At 40.6% G+C, this 15378-nt stretch overlaps 1 protein-coding gene across 6 annotated transcripts in view; it reads right to left on the bottom strand.

Annotated features, from left to right (window-relative positions):
* The window catches only part of TRPM3 (transient receptor potential cation channel subfamily M member 3), a 1089849-nt gene that overhangs the window by 58248 nt on the left and 1016223 nt on the right, over positions 1-15378 (bottom strand). For all 6 annotated transcript variants that reach the window (XM_077249054.1, XM_077249055.1, XM_077249056.1 and 3 more), the window contains one exon: positions 14407-14581. In XM_077249054.1, coding sequence (XP_077105169.1) covers positions 14407-14581 — 175 coding nt within the window. The remainder of the gene's footprint in view (positions 1-14406; positions 14582-15378) is intronic.

Raw genomic sequence — 15378 nt, 5'->3', positions numbered from 1 at the left:
CCTCATTTGTCTCAGTTAGAGGGGTATTCTAATACTATGTCTTCAGAAGTGCACCACTCCTCTACCTTCTGGTTTTGTGCCTCCCAGGGAGATGTGCGCAATTGATGATTGATAGTTCATTTCAGCAGCTTGGTTACACCACTGGCCATAATTATGTGCTCCCCGATATAGCAAATTTAGGCAGCTTTTCCTCTTGTAGCACTGTAGAAAATAGGGACACTTAAGCTGCTCGGATGCTGAACCAGGCCACTTCAGAGCAGCACTTGCAAGTTTGATAGCAAACAGCTTGCAGGCGCTGCACTCCTTGCCAAGGTGAAGAGCCACTGCTGATAAGCTGCAGAGGTTGCCAGTAAACTAGGCAATGAGCAGTGAGCTATAAAATTAAAAATTCTTCCATTCTTGGCACTGAAGATTTTTAATAAGCGGTGCATTGACATGTTTGTTGTTTTTACAAGCAATTTGCAATTTTACCAATTTAAGTAGATGAGACAAGGTCAATATAAATGATTCGAAAGACACTAGACAAAAATAGTACCTATGGGAGAGTTTAAAAGGTGCGGATCACTTCATCTTCCATCCAACAGTTAGGTGACTCCTAAGTCTTTTGAGATAATATTCTGTGAATTATTCAGAAAACTCTAAATTCAGTTATCTGTCGGAAAATCCAGAAAGATAATGTCTGCCTACCAGTCTGTGACCAAAACCTCAAACACAATTGGGTTACGTAACGCAGCTGATCAAAGCACAGAAGCATGTCCACCACTGATTGGCCTAAATGGAAACCAAATTTAGGTTTTGCAGAGTCAATGTCCTCATGTTAATCCCACCAAGATGCTATGGCTACGTGCTCAAAAAAGACTTTCTACAAGTTATCACAATTGTTTGATTGCATTTGTTAGTGGCATAACAAATTATTAGGTTTATGCTGGTGACAATTACTTTTTCACATTGCTGATATACACTCACCGGCCACTTTATTAGGTACACCATGCTAGTAACGGGTTGGACCCCCTTTTGCCTTCAGAACTGCCTCAATTCTTCGTGGCATAGATTCAACAAGGTGCTGGAAGCATTCCTCAGAGATTTTGGTCCATATTGACATGATGGCATCACACAGTTGCCGCAGATTTGTCGGCTGCACATCCCAAAGATGCTCCATACAAGGCAGGATGGATCCATGCTTTCATGTTGTTTACGCCAAATTCTGACCCTACCATCCGAATGTCGCAGCAGAAATCGAGACTCATCAGACCAAGCAACGTTTTTCCAATCTTCTACTGTCCAATTTCGATGAGCTTGTACAAATTGTAGCCTCAGTTTCCTGTTCTTAGCTGAAAGGAGTGGTACCCGGTGTGGTCTTCTGCTGCTGTAGCCCATCTGCCTCAAAGTTCGACGCACTGTGCATTCAGAGATGCTCTTAGGCCTACCTTGGTTGTAACGGGTGGCGATTTGAGTCACTGTTGCCTTTCTATCAGCTCGAACCAGTCTGCCCATTCTCCTCTGACCTCTGGCATCAACAAGGCATTTCCGCCCACAGAACTGCCGCTCACTGGATTTTTTTTCTTTTTCGGACCATTCTCTGTAAACCCTAGAGATGGTTGTGCGTGAAAATCCCAGTAGATCAGCAGTTTCTGAAATACTCAGACCAGCCCTTCTGGCACCAACAACCATGCCACGTTCAAAGGCACTCAAATCACCTTTCTTCCCCATACTGATGCTCGGTTTGAACTGCAGGAGATTGTCTTGACCATGTCTACATGCCTAAATGCACTGAGTTGCCACCATGTGATTGGCTGATTAGAAATTAAGTGTTAACAAGAAGTTGGACAGGTGTACCTAATAAAGTGGCCGGTGAGTGTAGGTTTTGAATACATTTTTATCTTGAATAAAGGGATTGATATAGCTGCTCTTTTTGTTTACTCATGTTGTGTTTTAGTTAGATAACCTGAAAAAATGTGACAAATTAGTAAAAATAAAAGAAATTTGGTGAGGGGCAAGTACTTTTTCTCAGCTGTCTATGTGAGATGATAGACTTACAAATGGAATCATTTTTGTTGCCATTTTTAAAAGAGGTTATTCTCATTGAGACATCGAAAACTGTTCTGTTCTATGATTTACATGTTCTATAAAATTAAAAATAAGCCAGTGACAGTCTTTTCGAAACTGCACAAAAGATGTTTTGACTATCACTTGCTGCAAAAGTGTTTGGTCAAAAAGGACTTTCAATATGATTACTTATAAAAAGTCATTCTGATATTTTAAAACCACTTTCAGATGTCCTTTCTTCTGCCTCCTTTTTGCGCGACATTTCCCAAGCTGAGCGGTATATGTTGACCAGCTTTAAAAAAAACACATGATTTTTCGATACTATGTTTGGAGATGTTATGCTACATGTGTACAGTCTGTTGAGGGTTTTAATAGCATGTCACAAAATACTGAATTTGTATTAATAGAAATTGCCATTCTTAGTGATGTTTTTCCAAGAGGCAAAAGTAGACAAATCTAAATATATTTCTAAATACATTGGTCTTGAACATTTTATTTACTGACATCTAAGTGTAAGTAGATAAGTAAACTAAAAATTACTTCCATTCCACATCTTCCACAAATTTATACTAGGTGGAATATATACACAATGCCTAGAAAAAGTATTCATACCCTGTCATTTTTTTCATTACACACACAAAGTGTATTTTATTGATTTCATTTTCAGATTTATATTTGTAAAATAATTAGAACCAAGTATCATTTCCTTTACAATTCACAAATACTTGCTAATTTGCGCTTGCATGTCATAAAGTTAAAATAAAAAAACTTCAACACTGTGAGTGCAAATTGAAAAAATGTGTAAAACTTAACAGGGTATGAATAATATATATATACAGTACAGACCAAAAGTTTGGACACACCTTCTCATTTAAAGATTTTTCTGCATTTTTATGACTATGAAAATTGTGCATTCACACTGAAGGCATCAAAACTGAATTAACACATGTGGAATTATATACTTAACAAAAAAGTGTGAAACAACTGAAATAATGTCTTATATTCTAGGTTCTTCAAAGTAGCCACCTTTTGCTTTGATGACTGCTTTGCACACTCTTGGCATTCTCTTGATGAGCTTCAAAAGGTAGTCACCGGGAATGGTTTTCACTTCACAGATGTGCCCTGTCAGGTTTAATAAGTGGGATTTCTTGCCTTATAAATGGGGTTGGGACCATCAGTTGTGTTGTGCAGAAGTCTGGTGGATACACAGCTGATAGTCCTACTGAACAGACTGTTAGGGTACCGTTACATTAAACGATTTACCAACGATCACGACCAGCGATACGACCTGGCCGTGATCGTTGGTAAGTCGTTGTGTGGTCGCTGGAGAGCTGTCACACAGACAGCTCTCCAGCGACCAACGATGCCGAAGTCCCCAGGTAACCAGGGTAAACATCGGGTTACTAAGCGCAGGGCCGCGCTTAGTAACCCGATGTTTACCCTGGTTACCATTGTAAATGTAAAAAAAACAAAAACATTACATACTCACATTCCGGTGACTGTCACGTCCCCCGGCGTCAGCTTCCCGCACTGACTGTGTCAGTGCCGGCCATAAAGCACAGCACAGCGGTGACGTCACCGTTGTGCTCTGCTTTTACTTTACAGCCGGCGCTCACAGTCAGTGCGGGAAGCTGACGGCGAGGGACGTGACAGTCACCGGAATGTGAGTATGTAGTGTTTTTTTTTTTTTACATTTACAATGGTAACCAGGGCAAACATCGCCGCCAGGGCCGCGCTTAGTAACCCGATGTTTACCCTGGTTACAAGCGAACACATCGCTGGATCGGTGTCACACACGCCGATCCAGAGATGACAGCGGGTGATCCAGCGACGAAATAAAGTTTCAAACGATCTGCTACGACGTACGATTCTCAGCGGGGTCCCTGATCGCAGTAGCGTGTCAGACACAGCGAGATCGTATGTATATCGCTGGAACGTCACGGATCGTGCGACCAAAGTGCCACTGTGAGACGGTACCCTAAGAATTTGCATTATGGCAAGAAAAAAGCAGCTAAGTAAAGAAAAACGAGGGGCCATAATTACTTAAATAAATGAAGGTCAGTCCGTCTGAAAATTTGGGCAAACAAGTGTCCCCAAGTGCCGTGGAAAAAACCATCCAGGTCCCGATGTGAAAGCTCCAATGGGGCCCCCAGATATTTTAAATCTTCAATAGCAATAGTCTTTTTCTATAGGCCAAAGGGACTTTTAGGGCCCCCTAGGCACCAGGTGCGATTACAACCTCTGCACCTGTTGTAGTTACACCCCTGACTGTACATATACAGTTGTGCTCAAAACTGTAAATCCCCCTGCAGAATTTTTGCTTTCTTGGCCTTTTTTCAGCGAATATGAATGACAACATCTTTTTCTCCACTCGTGGTTAGTGGATGGGTGAAGCTATTTGTCGTCAAACTACTCTGTTTTCTCTTTTTAAATTATAATGACAACCCAAAACATCTAAATGACTCTGATCAAAAGTTTACATACCCCATTTTTTAATACCGTGTATTACCCCTTCTAACATCAATGACAGCTTGAAGTATTTTGTGGTAGTTGTGGATGAGGTTCTTTATTTTCTCAGATGGTAAAGCTGCCCACTCTTCTTGGCAAAAAGCCTACAGTTCCTGTAAATTCCTTGGCTGTCTAGCATGAACTTCACGCTTGAGATCTCCCCAGAGTGGCTCAATGATATTGAGGTCAGGAGACTGAGATGGCCACTTCACTTTCTTCTGCTGTAGCCAATGACAGGTCAACTTGGCCTTGTGTTTTGGATTGTTGTCATGCTGGAATGTCCAAGAATGTCCCATGCGCAGATTCCGGATTGATGATTGCAAATTTGCCTCCAGTACTTGCTGATAACGTGCTGCATTCATCTTTCCTTCAAATTTGAGCAAGTTTCCTGTGCCTTTGTAGCTCACACATCCCCAAAACATTGATGATCCACCTCCATGCTTTACAGTAGGAATGGTGTTCCTTTCATGATAGGCCTTGCCTTGTTGACCTTTCTCCAAATGTAACGTTTATGATTGTGGCCAAAAAGTAAAATTTTTGTCTCATCACTCCAAATTACCTTGTTCCAGAAAATTTAAGGCTTGTCTCTGTGCTGTTTTGTATATTGTAGGTGAGATACTTTGTGGCATTTGCGCAGTAATGGCTTTCTTCTGGCATCTCAACCATGCAGCCCATTTTTCTTCAAGTGCCTCTTTATTGTGCATCTTGAAACAGCCACACCGCTTTTTTTCAGAGAGTCCAGTATTTCAGCTGATGTTATTTGTGGGTTTTTCTTTGCACCCCAAACAATTTTCCTGGCACTTGTGGACAAAATTTTTGTTGGTCTACCTGACCGTGGTTTTGTTTTTAGAGAGACCCTGATTTTCCATTTGTTAATCAAAGTTTGAACGCTGCTGACTGACATTATCAATTCTTTGGATATATTTTGTATCCCTTTCCTGTCTTATACAGTTCAACTACCTTTTCCCGTAGATCCATTGACAATTCTTTTACTTTCCCCATGACTCACAATCCAGAAACGTCAGTGGCTGGATGAAAGATGCAAGAGTCTGTCTGAACCCCAGAAACTCACTCAGCTTTTATACACACACACTGATTACAAGCAAACAGGTAACAGGTGAGGATATTACCTTTAGTAGCCATTCATACCCATTCAAACCCATTTGTGTGAACATATGTGCATGTTATCAGGCCAAAATTGCCAGGATATGTGAACTTTTGATCAGGGTCATTTGGATGTTTTGGGTTGTCATTATGATTTAAAAAGAGAAAACACAGAAGTTTGACAATAACAGGCTCCACCCAACCACTAACCATGAGTGGAGAAAAAATTTTGATGTTAGCATTCATATTCCCTGAAAAAAGGCCAAGAAGGCAAAAATTCGACCGGGGTATGTAAACTTTTGAGGTACATATGCATGTTTTTCTCAATATCTGACATGAAATCAGAATAAACGTTTCCCATTTTAGGTAAATTAGAATTACCATAATTATTACTATTTGCCAAATACCAGACTAATGAGAGAGAGAGGCATGTTTTAAGGCATTTTTATTACTTACTGTAAAGTCAAAAGTTTACATACACTTCATTAGTATTTGATACCATTGCCCTTAAACTGAATGACTTGAGTCAAGCGTTTGGGATATCCTTCCACAAGCTTCACACAATAGTTGGTCAGAATTTTGGCCCATTCCTCTTGACAAAACTAGTGTACCTGATCCAGGTTTATAGGTCGCCTTGCTCACACTGCCTTTTCAGCTTTGCCCATAAATTTTCAATTGGATTGAGATCAGAATTTTGTGATGGCCACTCCATTGACTTTGTTATCCTTAAGCCATTTTGTTACCATTTTGGCAGTATGCTTCTGGTCATTGTCCATTTGGAAGACCCATTTCCGCCCAAGCTTTAACTTCCTGGCTGATGTCTTGAAATATTGCTTTGGTATTGCCACATAATCGTCTTTTCTCATGATGCCATCTATTTTGTGAAGTGCACAAGTCCATCCTGCAGCAAAACAACCCCACAACATGATGGGGTTGGGATGGTATTCTTAGGCTTTCAAGCTTCTCCCTTTTTCCTCCAAACGTAACGATGGTCATTATGCCAAAATAGTTTAATTTTAGTTTCATCAGACCACAGGACTTGTCTCAAAAAATTAAGGTCTTTTTTTCCTGTGTGCATATGCAAACATTAATCTGGCTCTTTAATGTTTCTTTTGGGGTAATGGTTTCTTCATGGCAGAGTAACCTTTCAGCCCATGTTGATACAGTACTCATTTCACTGTTGATATTGACAAAATCTTACCAGTTTCCATCATCATCTTCATAAGATTTTTTACTTTTGTCCTTGGGTTGATATGCACATGTCGCATCAAAGCACGTTCATCTCTGGGACACAGAACCTGTCTCCTTCCTGAGCGGTATGATGGCTGAATATTCCCATCTTGTCTGTACTTGCGTATAATTGTTTGTACAGATGAACGAGGCACCTTCAGGTATCTTGAAATTATACTCAAGGATGAGCCACACTTGTGCAAGTCCATAATTCTCTTCCTGATATCTTGGCAGATTTCTTGAGACTTTCCCGTGATGCTACACAAAGAAGCAGTGTTTTTCAAGTGTACATTAAAATACATCCACAGGTGTGTCTCTAATTAATTCAGATGTTGACAAACAACTTATCAGAAGCTCCCAAACACATGACATTATCATATGGGCAGTCCAGAATTGTTTAAAGACATAGTAATCTTAGTGTATGTAAACTTTTGACTTTGGAGTATAATAAAAATGCCTTAAAACATTTTCACTCTCATTATTCTTGCATTTTGCAAATATTAATAATTATGGTAATCCTAATTGACCTAAAACAGGAAAGGTTTATTCTGATTTCATGTCAGATCTTGAGAAAAACATGCATGTGTGAATTTTTATATAGTGTATGTAAACTTCTGGTTTCAACTGTAGATAGATAGATATGAAATAGATAGACAGAGCTCAATACTGAAAATGGAAAAAGCAAAATTATAAAGGGAGCAGCCAGCAGCAGATCTTGATGATTTCCATGCTCAAGTGCATTCAGTGTGGAAGGACATTCCTCAGGCAACCATTAAAGGGGGATTCACCGGTTTCAAACCCAGAACCAGAGGATATATATGAATTATACATACTCCCGGCCAGTGGGCATGGCCTAGCTCCATATAGTTGTATGGAGCGAGGCCGAGCCCCGTCTAGTGACATGGCTGGCCAGTGGGTGTGGCCAACAAGTGGGCATGTCCTTGCTCCATAAAAGTGTATGAGCGATGCAACGCCCACTGGCCGGGAGTATGCATAACGCACACATACCCTCCGGTTCCACATCTGAAACCTGCGAATCCCCGCAGCGCACAGAGTGATTGCAGACTTATTGATTTGCAACAGACTGTTCCTTTAATACCTTAACTGATAGCATGTCGAGGTGTGAAAGTTTATGTATTTCTGCGCATTGCACTTTTACTCGACACTAGTGATGAATGAGTATTCTCGTTACTCTAGTTTCTCAGAGCATGCTCGGGTTGTCTCCGAGTATTTTGGCGTGCTCAGAGATTTAGTTTATGTAGATGCAGCTGCATGATTTGCGGCTGCTAGACAAATCATGCACCTGCGTCGACAAACTAAATCTCAGAGCATGCTGAAATACTCGGAGACAAACCGAGCATGCTCGGAGAAACTCGACTAACGAGCATACTCGCTCATCACTACTCGACACTGAATAAATCGAGATATTTTGAGAATTTTGTTTACATTTTTCATCATTTGCATATCATTAACGTGTCTATCGATTCCACAACTTTTCCTTCTTGGGGTTGCAATTTCAGTTTTAAGTATTGGAGTATGAACTGTCAGTCTTGTACTCGCCGTACTTGCCATCAGTAGAAGAGAGATACTGTATAAAATGGTGGTGAAGGTCTGAGTCTACCAGAGTGGGGTAAGTATATGCCAAGTGATCCGCACAGGATGCAAAATTCAGGAAAAGTGAAAACATAATTACATTCTGCTTTTAATTATCAGAAGCTGGCTCCAGACTGAAGACAGAAGGGGGGTGATGTGAGAATGTACGAGGCATAGAATATGTCTTCAGTGCTTGTTGCTAGCAAGGAACATCACAACGTAATACTGTTCCAAGCTTACAGCATGGCTGCCATGTATGAAATACAGGTCCGTGCAAATGTGTCTCTTCTACTTGTACATATTTTACATAATGAAGCCTAGAAAGCTCAGCATGGTCCATCTGTACCTTAATAGCCCACAAAAAGCTTCTGTTTTCACCTCTCAGCACATTGGCTTCCTGCCTTTATTCCCTGTCCTCAGTACCAGGTACATTGTGCTCTCTTTTCTTCCAAAGGTCTGCACAGCCTGCTATGATGACCTAGATTAATGTCATAGTTATTATATGTTGACATTTCACAAGTTCTTGCCAGGAGATCTTGTCCTGCAGCAAGTATGTGGAGCTGAGGAGACCATGACTACAATGTTAGCACTATATAAACTTCATTCAGTGTTTCTCTTGGAAATGTCTTACTCTTGGTGTCTTACTCTTACTATATGGCAAGGCGTTTACATGATTTTGCAAGGATCATTTGATTTTTCTTGCTGAGAAAAAGGCTGCAGTGTAATACAGCATTGTAAGTAACTCGGGATATCGTGATTCTGAAGCCAACATGTTTACCTCGTAAAAGGCTATTTTAAGAAGAGCTCTTATCATAGAGCCTTGTTGTAAGGCACACATTTCTTAAAGAGTAACTGTTTTTTTTCCATGAATCATTAGTACATGTGAAAATAATCAACATTGTTATATATCTTATTACAGAAATCCACTTGTTTCTCAGTCACTGATCAGTCACTCTCAAAATTCTCAATCTCCTGATAAAAATAGTCTTCAGGGAATACAGTCTTTCCTATTACTCAGATAGGAAATGATAGTTCTATGGAGAACTGAAACTGTTGCTTCAAGAGAACTTACAGCAGCATGCCTGTGTCTGCTTCTAGCTCATCCTTGTCCACCTCCATAGAATTTTAAAAGCACCAACTGTAATGTTATACCTCAACAATGTGATAATTTAATTTGTCTTCACCAAATACAGATTTTACCCAGGCACTGAGAGAGAAAAATCAATTCAGAAGGTTAAAAAAGCTGATTTCTCAACCTACTGAACCACCACACAACCAGCTCTACCCTCTCCTAGTGTATCCTCACCCATCCCCCGCAGACTGTGAGCCCTCGCGGGCAGGGTCCTCCCTCCTTATGTATCTGTGCGCCTTGATTTTTGCTCATGTGTAATGTATTTGTCTATATTTGCCCCCTTTTTCACATGTAAAGCGCCATGGAATAAATGGCGCTATAAAAATGTATAATAATAATAATAATTTCTCTGATGAAATATATTACAGAATGACTCTGCCCTTTCCTTCAAATGGCACATCCAAGCTCTCACCGCCTCCTACTGCCTTCAAACTAAAAGAATAATTCCAGAAGAAAGATTTGATACGAAGGGTTTTGTATGTGGAGGTGGCTCTAGATCCTGCTACCTATTGGTTGCTATTTATACATTAACATAAGATCACCCCTTTGCCTTCGTTTTTCCAATCTAAATAACCCCAAATGTAATAACCTGTCTTGGTATTGCAGACCCCCCAGTCCTCTAATAACCTTGGTCTCTCTTCTCTGCACCCGCTCTAGTTCAGCTATGTCTTTCTTATACACCGGAGACCAGAACTGTGCACAGTATTCTAAGGGTATGTGTCCACGTTCAGGATTGCTTCAGGCTTTGGTCAGGATTTTATGCAAGTAAAATCCTGACCAAAACTGCACCTGAGGTCACTGGCAGGTCACCTGCGGTGTGCCTGCGTGTTTTGCTCATTGTAGCAACATGCTGCGTTTTGAAAAAACGCACCGCGCATGCGTTTTCGCGGCAAAAACGCATGCGTTTTTTAACGCATAGTGGAGTCGGGATTTCATGAAATCCCCTCCACTATGCTGTAACATCTGGACGCTGCGTTTTTGACGCTGCGGAAAAACACAGCGTCAAAAACGCAGCGTTTCCTGAACGTGGACACATACCCTAAGTGTGGTCGAACTAGTGACTTGTATAGAGGTAAAATTATGTTCTCCTCATGAGCATCTATGCCTCTTTTAATGCATCCCATTATTTTATTTGCCTTTGTAGCAGCTGCCTGACACTGGCCACTAAATGTGAGTTTGTCGTCCACCCATACTCCCATCCATGTCTTTTTCAGTGACAGTTTTGCCCAGTATTTTACAATTAAGTACACAGTTATACATCTTATTACTTCTACCCAAATGTATGACCTTACATTTATCCACATTAAAGCTCATTTGCCATTTATCAGCCCAAGCTTCTAGTTTACATAAATCCTCCTGTAATATAAAATTGTCCTCCTCTGTATTGATTACCCTGCAGAGTTTAGTGTCATCTGCAAAAATTGAAATTTGTGTCTGTCTTGTCTCTACATATATTTATCGTCCATTGATTAAGTTCTGTGGTGTGGACTCGGGGAAGTAGCTAGACAAAAGAGTTGCCAAGTATAACTTCTTTGGATATTTACTTGAAATTTAGAATTTTTTGTTTCTCTATGCATTGAGGTTTGTCATTTTATGGGGGAAAGTGCTAACTTACATTTTAATTTGTCATGCTTCTTTCTTGATGCTTTCCCTTTTTTTCCTTCCTATGAAGATGCTTAAACATGTTTATACATAGACTTGTCTGATTGTAACTGTTGGACTTTTTGTTTTCTAATATTAATGTTACAAAATTGAATAAAAATTACAGATAAAAAAAAATAATTCCCGAATTCATCCTTTCCCCAACCCTGAAACTACTAAAATGTTATCTCATGCCCTTATCATCTCCCACCACAACAACTGTAATATCCTCCTTTATGGCCTCCCTGCTGTTTCACACCTCTCCAGTCATCCATAACTCTGCGACCTGTAGCGACCTGTACAACGATGTCACATGGCAGCTATTATGACGATTCAGACCTCGATGAGGGACGTCCTGTGTGACGTTGTAGTCAACGAGGTCGTTGGTAAGGTGTCAAACACAGCGATGTGTGCTACCCAGCGGGACCTCAACGATCAAAAAAAGGTCCAGGCCATTCCAACACGACCAGCGATCTCACAGCAGGGGCCTGGTCGCTGCTACGTATCAAACATAGCGAGATCGCTACTGAGGTCGCTGTTGCGTCACAAAACTTGTGACTCAGCAGCGATCTCGCTAGCGACCTCGCTTAGTGTGACGGGGGCTTGATCCTCCTCTCTCCTTGCTACTCCTCCACTTAAACCCTCTGCTAATCTCTTCATTGGCTCCCAATTCCCCAAAGTATCCAATTCATACTGCAAACACTGACCTACAAATCTGTCCATATTTTGTCTCCTTGGTATATCTCCAAACTAATCTCCTAATATCTTCCAGTCCTCCCAAGACCTCCTTCTCTCCTCCACACTTATACTCTCCTCATCCAAGTACCTCCAAGATTTCTCCCGAATATTCCCCATCCTCTGGAGTTCTGTGTCCCAACACATCCGACTATCTGCCAACACTCGGATCCTTCAGACAGAACATGAAAACCCATCTCTTCGAGAAAGCCTACACCAGTAATGACCCTTCTGCCACCTCATCAATACCAGAGCAGCCCTAACCTACTGTCTCCTTCCCCATTATCCTGTAGAATTGTTGCCCACAAGAGCCCTCTTCCCTCTGTATCAGTCTGTCATTGTTAGTTTGTTCACCATATTTTATATTTGTATATGGTACGTAACCCCTGGAATCAATAAATATATTTATTTCTGAAATAAAAGTTAAAATAACTCATTAACACATGGCCTGAGAAGCACCCCTAGAGTCTGAAAATCAATCTAAATATCAGGAACCTAATGGAGAACTAATAATATAATAGCACATGACTGTTCATTGATAATGGGAGCTCTTTCATGTTTCGCAGAGCACCACAGGAGATGGTTTTACTGTCTCATCAGTTCTGCCTGAAACATTTCTATTTAGTTATCAACGTAAAGCCAGACGGCTGGAATAAAATGGGGCATCCTTCACCCTTTGGTTGGCTGTAAGCCATGATGAGGTTAGTAGTTTGGCAATCAGGGGGTTGTGCTATGAATATGAATGGGTTATCACAGTAATAGCTGAGAGCTAAAAATGTGATGTCCTCATACACAGGTTAAGTAATACGTCTATCCCATGACTGAATACATTACAGCACCGCATGCACCTCTTCGTACTCAGCTCTGTGCTTTATTGAGATTCATCTTACACAGGCGTTTCTAGGCACACATTCAACCGAAAGTAAGAAAACGAGAAAACCATTTGGACAAGAGTAGCTGCAGCTATGAGAGCAATGGGATAAAGCTTGGGCCAGGGACATCTAAATTTCTATTTAATACCAGAAGAAAATAATGGAGCTTTTATCTCTTGAATAAGTCCAAGAGTGAGAACAAGTCATATGTCATGCATCATAACATTTTTACGTTCTCCATTTTCCTGCTTATTGATGTAGGACATATGATCACTAGAACATGGATTTTGCTACTCCGAAGGTAGCGGTTGTTAAACATGCATCCTTGTGCTCCATTCAAAATCCATGGGCCTTATTAAAACACTTGAGCATAGCACTTTCTACCTTTCATTGATGAAACAAGTTGAGCAGGCCCACCATTTCACATATCAGTGGGCCCCAAAAACCGAGCAGAAGACAACCCTTTTCAGAGTTTGGAGAGAATCATTTATCACTGTGGATGAGATGTGTAGCAATAACAACATGGATTCTGCAATTTATGGTGGACATACTGTACAAAGGTCGTTGGTTCCGTGTAGATGGAAAGGTGAGCCCTCAGAACCTTTTCCTCTGGTGTGTCCAAGAAACCCCAGTTTGGAGCTCAACCTAAGTAATGAATCTGGTGACAAATCTGATGGAAACTTAACTTAATCTGTCAAAGGTTTTTTGACAGCTAATCTAAGAGCAGCATAATGTAGAGACAGAGACCCTGATCCCAGCAATGTGTGACTTACTGGGCTGCTTGCTGTAGTTTGGATAAAATCACTGTTTTATCAACAGGAGATTATTTCTTAAGGACTAATAAACCTGCTGCCATGTAGTCCTCCACATTCATAAGCTCTATATAACCTCACCCCCACCACTTATTGGCATTCTTTCTGCCTATGCAGAGCATAGAAAGAAAGCTGCCAATCAGTGGTGTGGGCAGGGTTATACACAGCTCAGCAGTCAGAGGACTGGAACATCTGCAACTGATAAAACTATGTTTTTTTCACAACTGCTGTATCCAATATGTGATACATCACTGGAATCAGGGCCCCCACATCATGCTGGTTTTAGATGGAGCAACAAAACCAGGTGACAGATTCTTGTCTCCAAGGCAAAATCTGTAACAGTGCTTCCCCCTATCAGGCACACTCTTGATGGTAAGAATAAAAAAGACTTTTATAAGAGATTGTTGACAGTAGGTCATTTAAATGATCTGCTTTCCTTTCAGGTCAGTACGCTTAGATTAATTCTATAAAAGCATGGTAAATGAGAGGGTAGGTACTTATTCTAACAGAGATTCAAATGCTCTGAAAATTGTCATGTTTTCATAATTAATAAAATTATTGTCTATATAATACACGAGGAAAGAGGAATATATATTACGCGATGCTCCTAACATTTTAGGAATTGTCCTTTCCATAGCAACGTATTGGGTCCACAGGTCTAAACTTGTTAAAATTTACTTGAGCAACTTTAAATTCCTACATAAGTACAGAGAATCATAAAGGACTTGCTTACGGTCTATCTGATCAGCAAAGACTTCACCATAGATCATCCAATAAGGCATATAAAAAATATTTTTTGCCAATTTCCATGACGGTTCTTCGCTGGGAAAGAGAATGGATTGCCTTGCCACACCGAAACTCATCAGAACTACCAACATGATGATCACAAAGTACATCATATCTATCATCTGTATGGAATGAGAAAATAGAAAACACCAATCAGCAATACAATTCCATGGATTTAATTGTTATTATACTACATACATTATCCATAAAGTATTCAGATCACATCTACCTGTTTCTGTTACCAATATGTCTCACATTCTAATGTACTTACCATGCACCCACACTTAGGCCCCCTTCATCCTTTGTTTGTGTCCTTATGTGGTCCATTTTCTAAGGACTGCAAATACAGACACATGCACACCCATTGTATTTAATGGTGATGCGCACGTCAGACTTTTCACACGGACCATGTGAAATTTCTCACAGTTATCGCCATGACGTAATAAAGGTTACCACAGTTCATCGGCCGGCTCACACTGAACTGAGCGTGACAACAGCTGGCAGTGATCGGCGGTAATCTCTATGACCTTACCGCTCGTCACTGAAGCTGCATTCCAAGCTCAGCTCAGTGTCTCCAGGATTCATGGCTGAGAGGTTGCATCATGCCAACGGTTAGCCATGCAATCCAGATGTAGCAGAGCTGGAGTTCTTCGTGGGACAAATGGTTATCGGCTGACAGGTAAGGAATATGGTGTTTTATTATTTTTAATTTTACAGCAATAAATGGGAAAAAGAGGGTGGGGAGTGTTTATTCCAAATAAAGCAGTCTGTGTCTTTCTTTCAATTAAATGACTTTATTCTGGCTGTGTATTTTTTACAATACGACTATAGGATTAGTAATGGGGGTGTCTTATAGACACCTCGCCATTACAAACCCCTGGACTTGATGTCAGCAGCCATAAAACATCTAAAATAATCC

Source organism: Ranitomeya variabilis, chromosome 1 (genome assembly GCF_051348905.1).
Source record: "Ranitomeya variabilis isolate aRanVar5 chromosome 1, aRanVar5.hap1, whole genome shotgun sequence".
Classification (NCBI taxonomy): Eukaryota; Metazoa; Chordata; class Amphibia; order Anura; family Dendrobatidae; genus Ranitomeya; species Ranitomeya variabilis.
The sequence above is the reverse complement of the archived record's forward strand: the minus strand, read 5'-3'. Positions and strand labels throughout refer to the sequence as shown.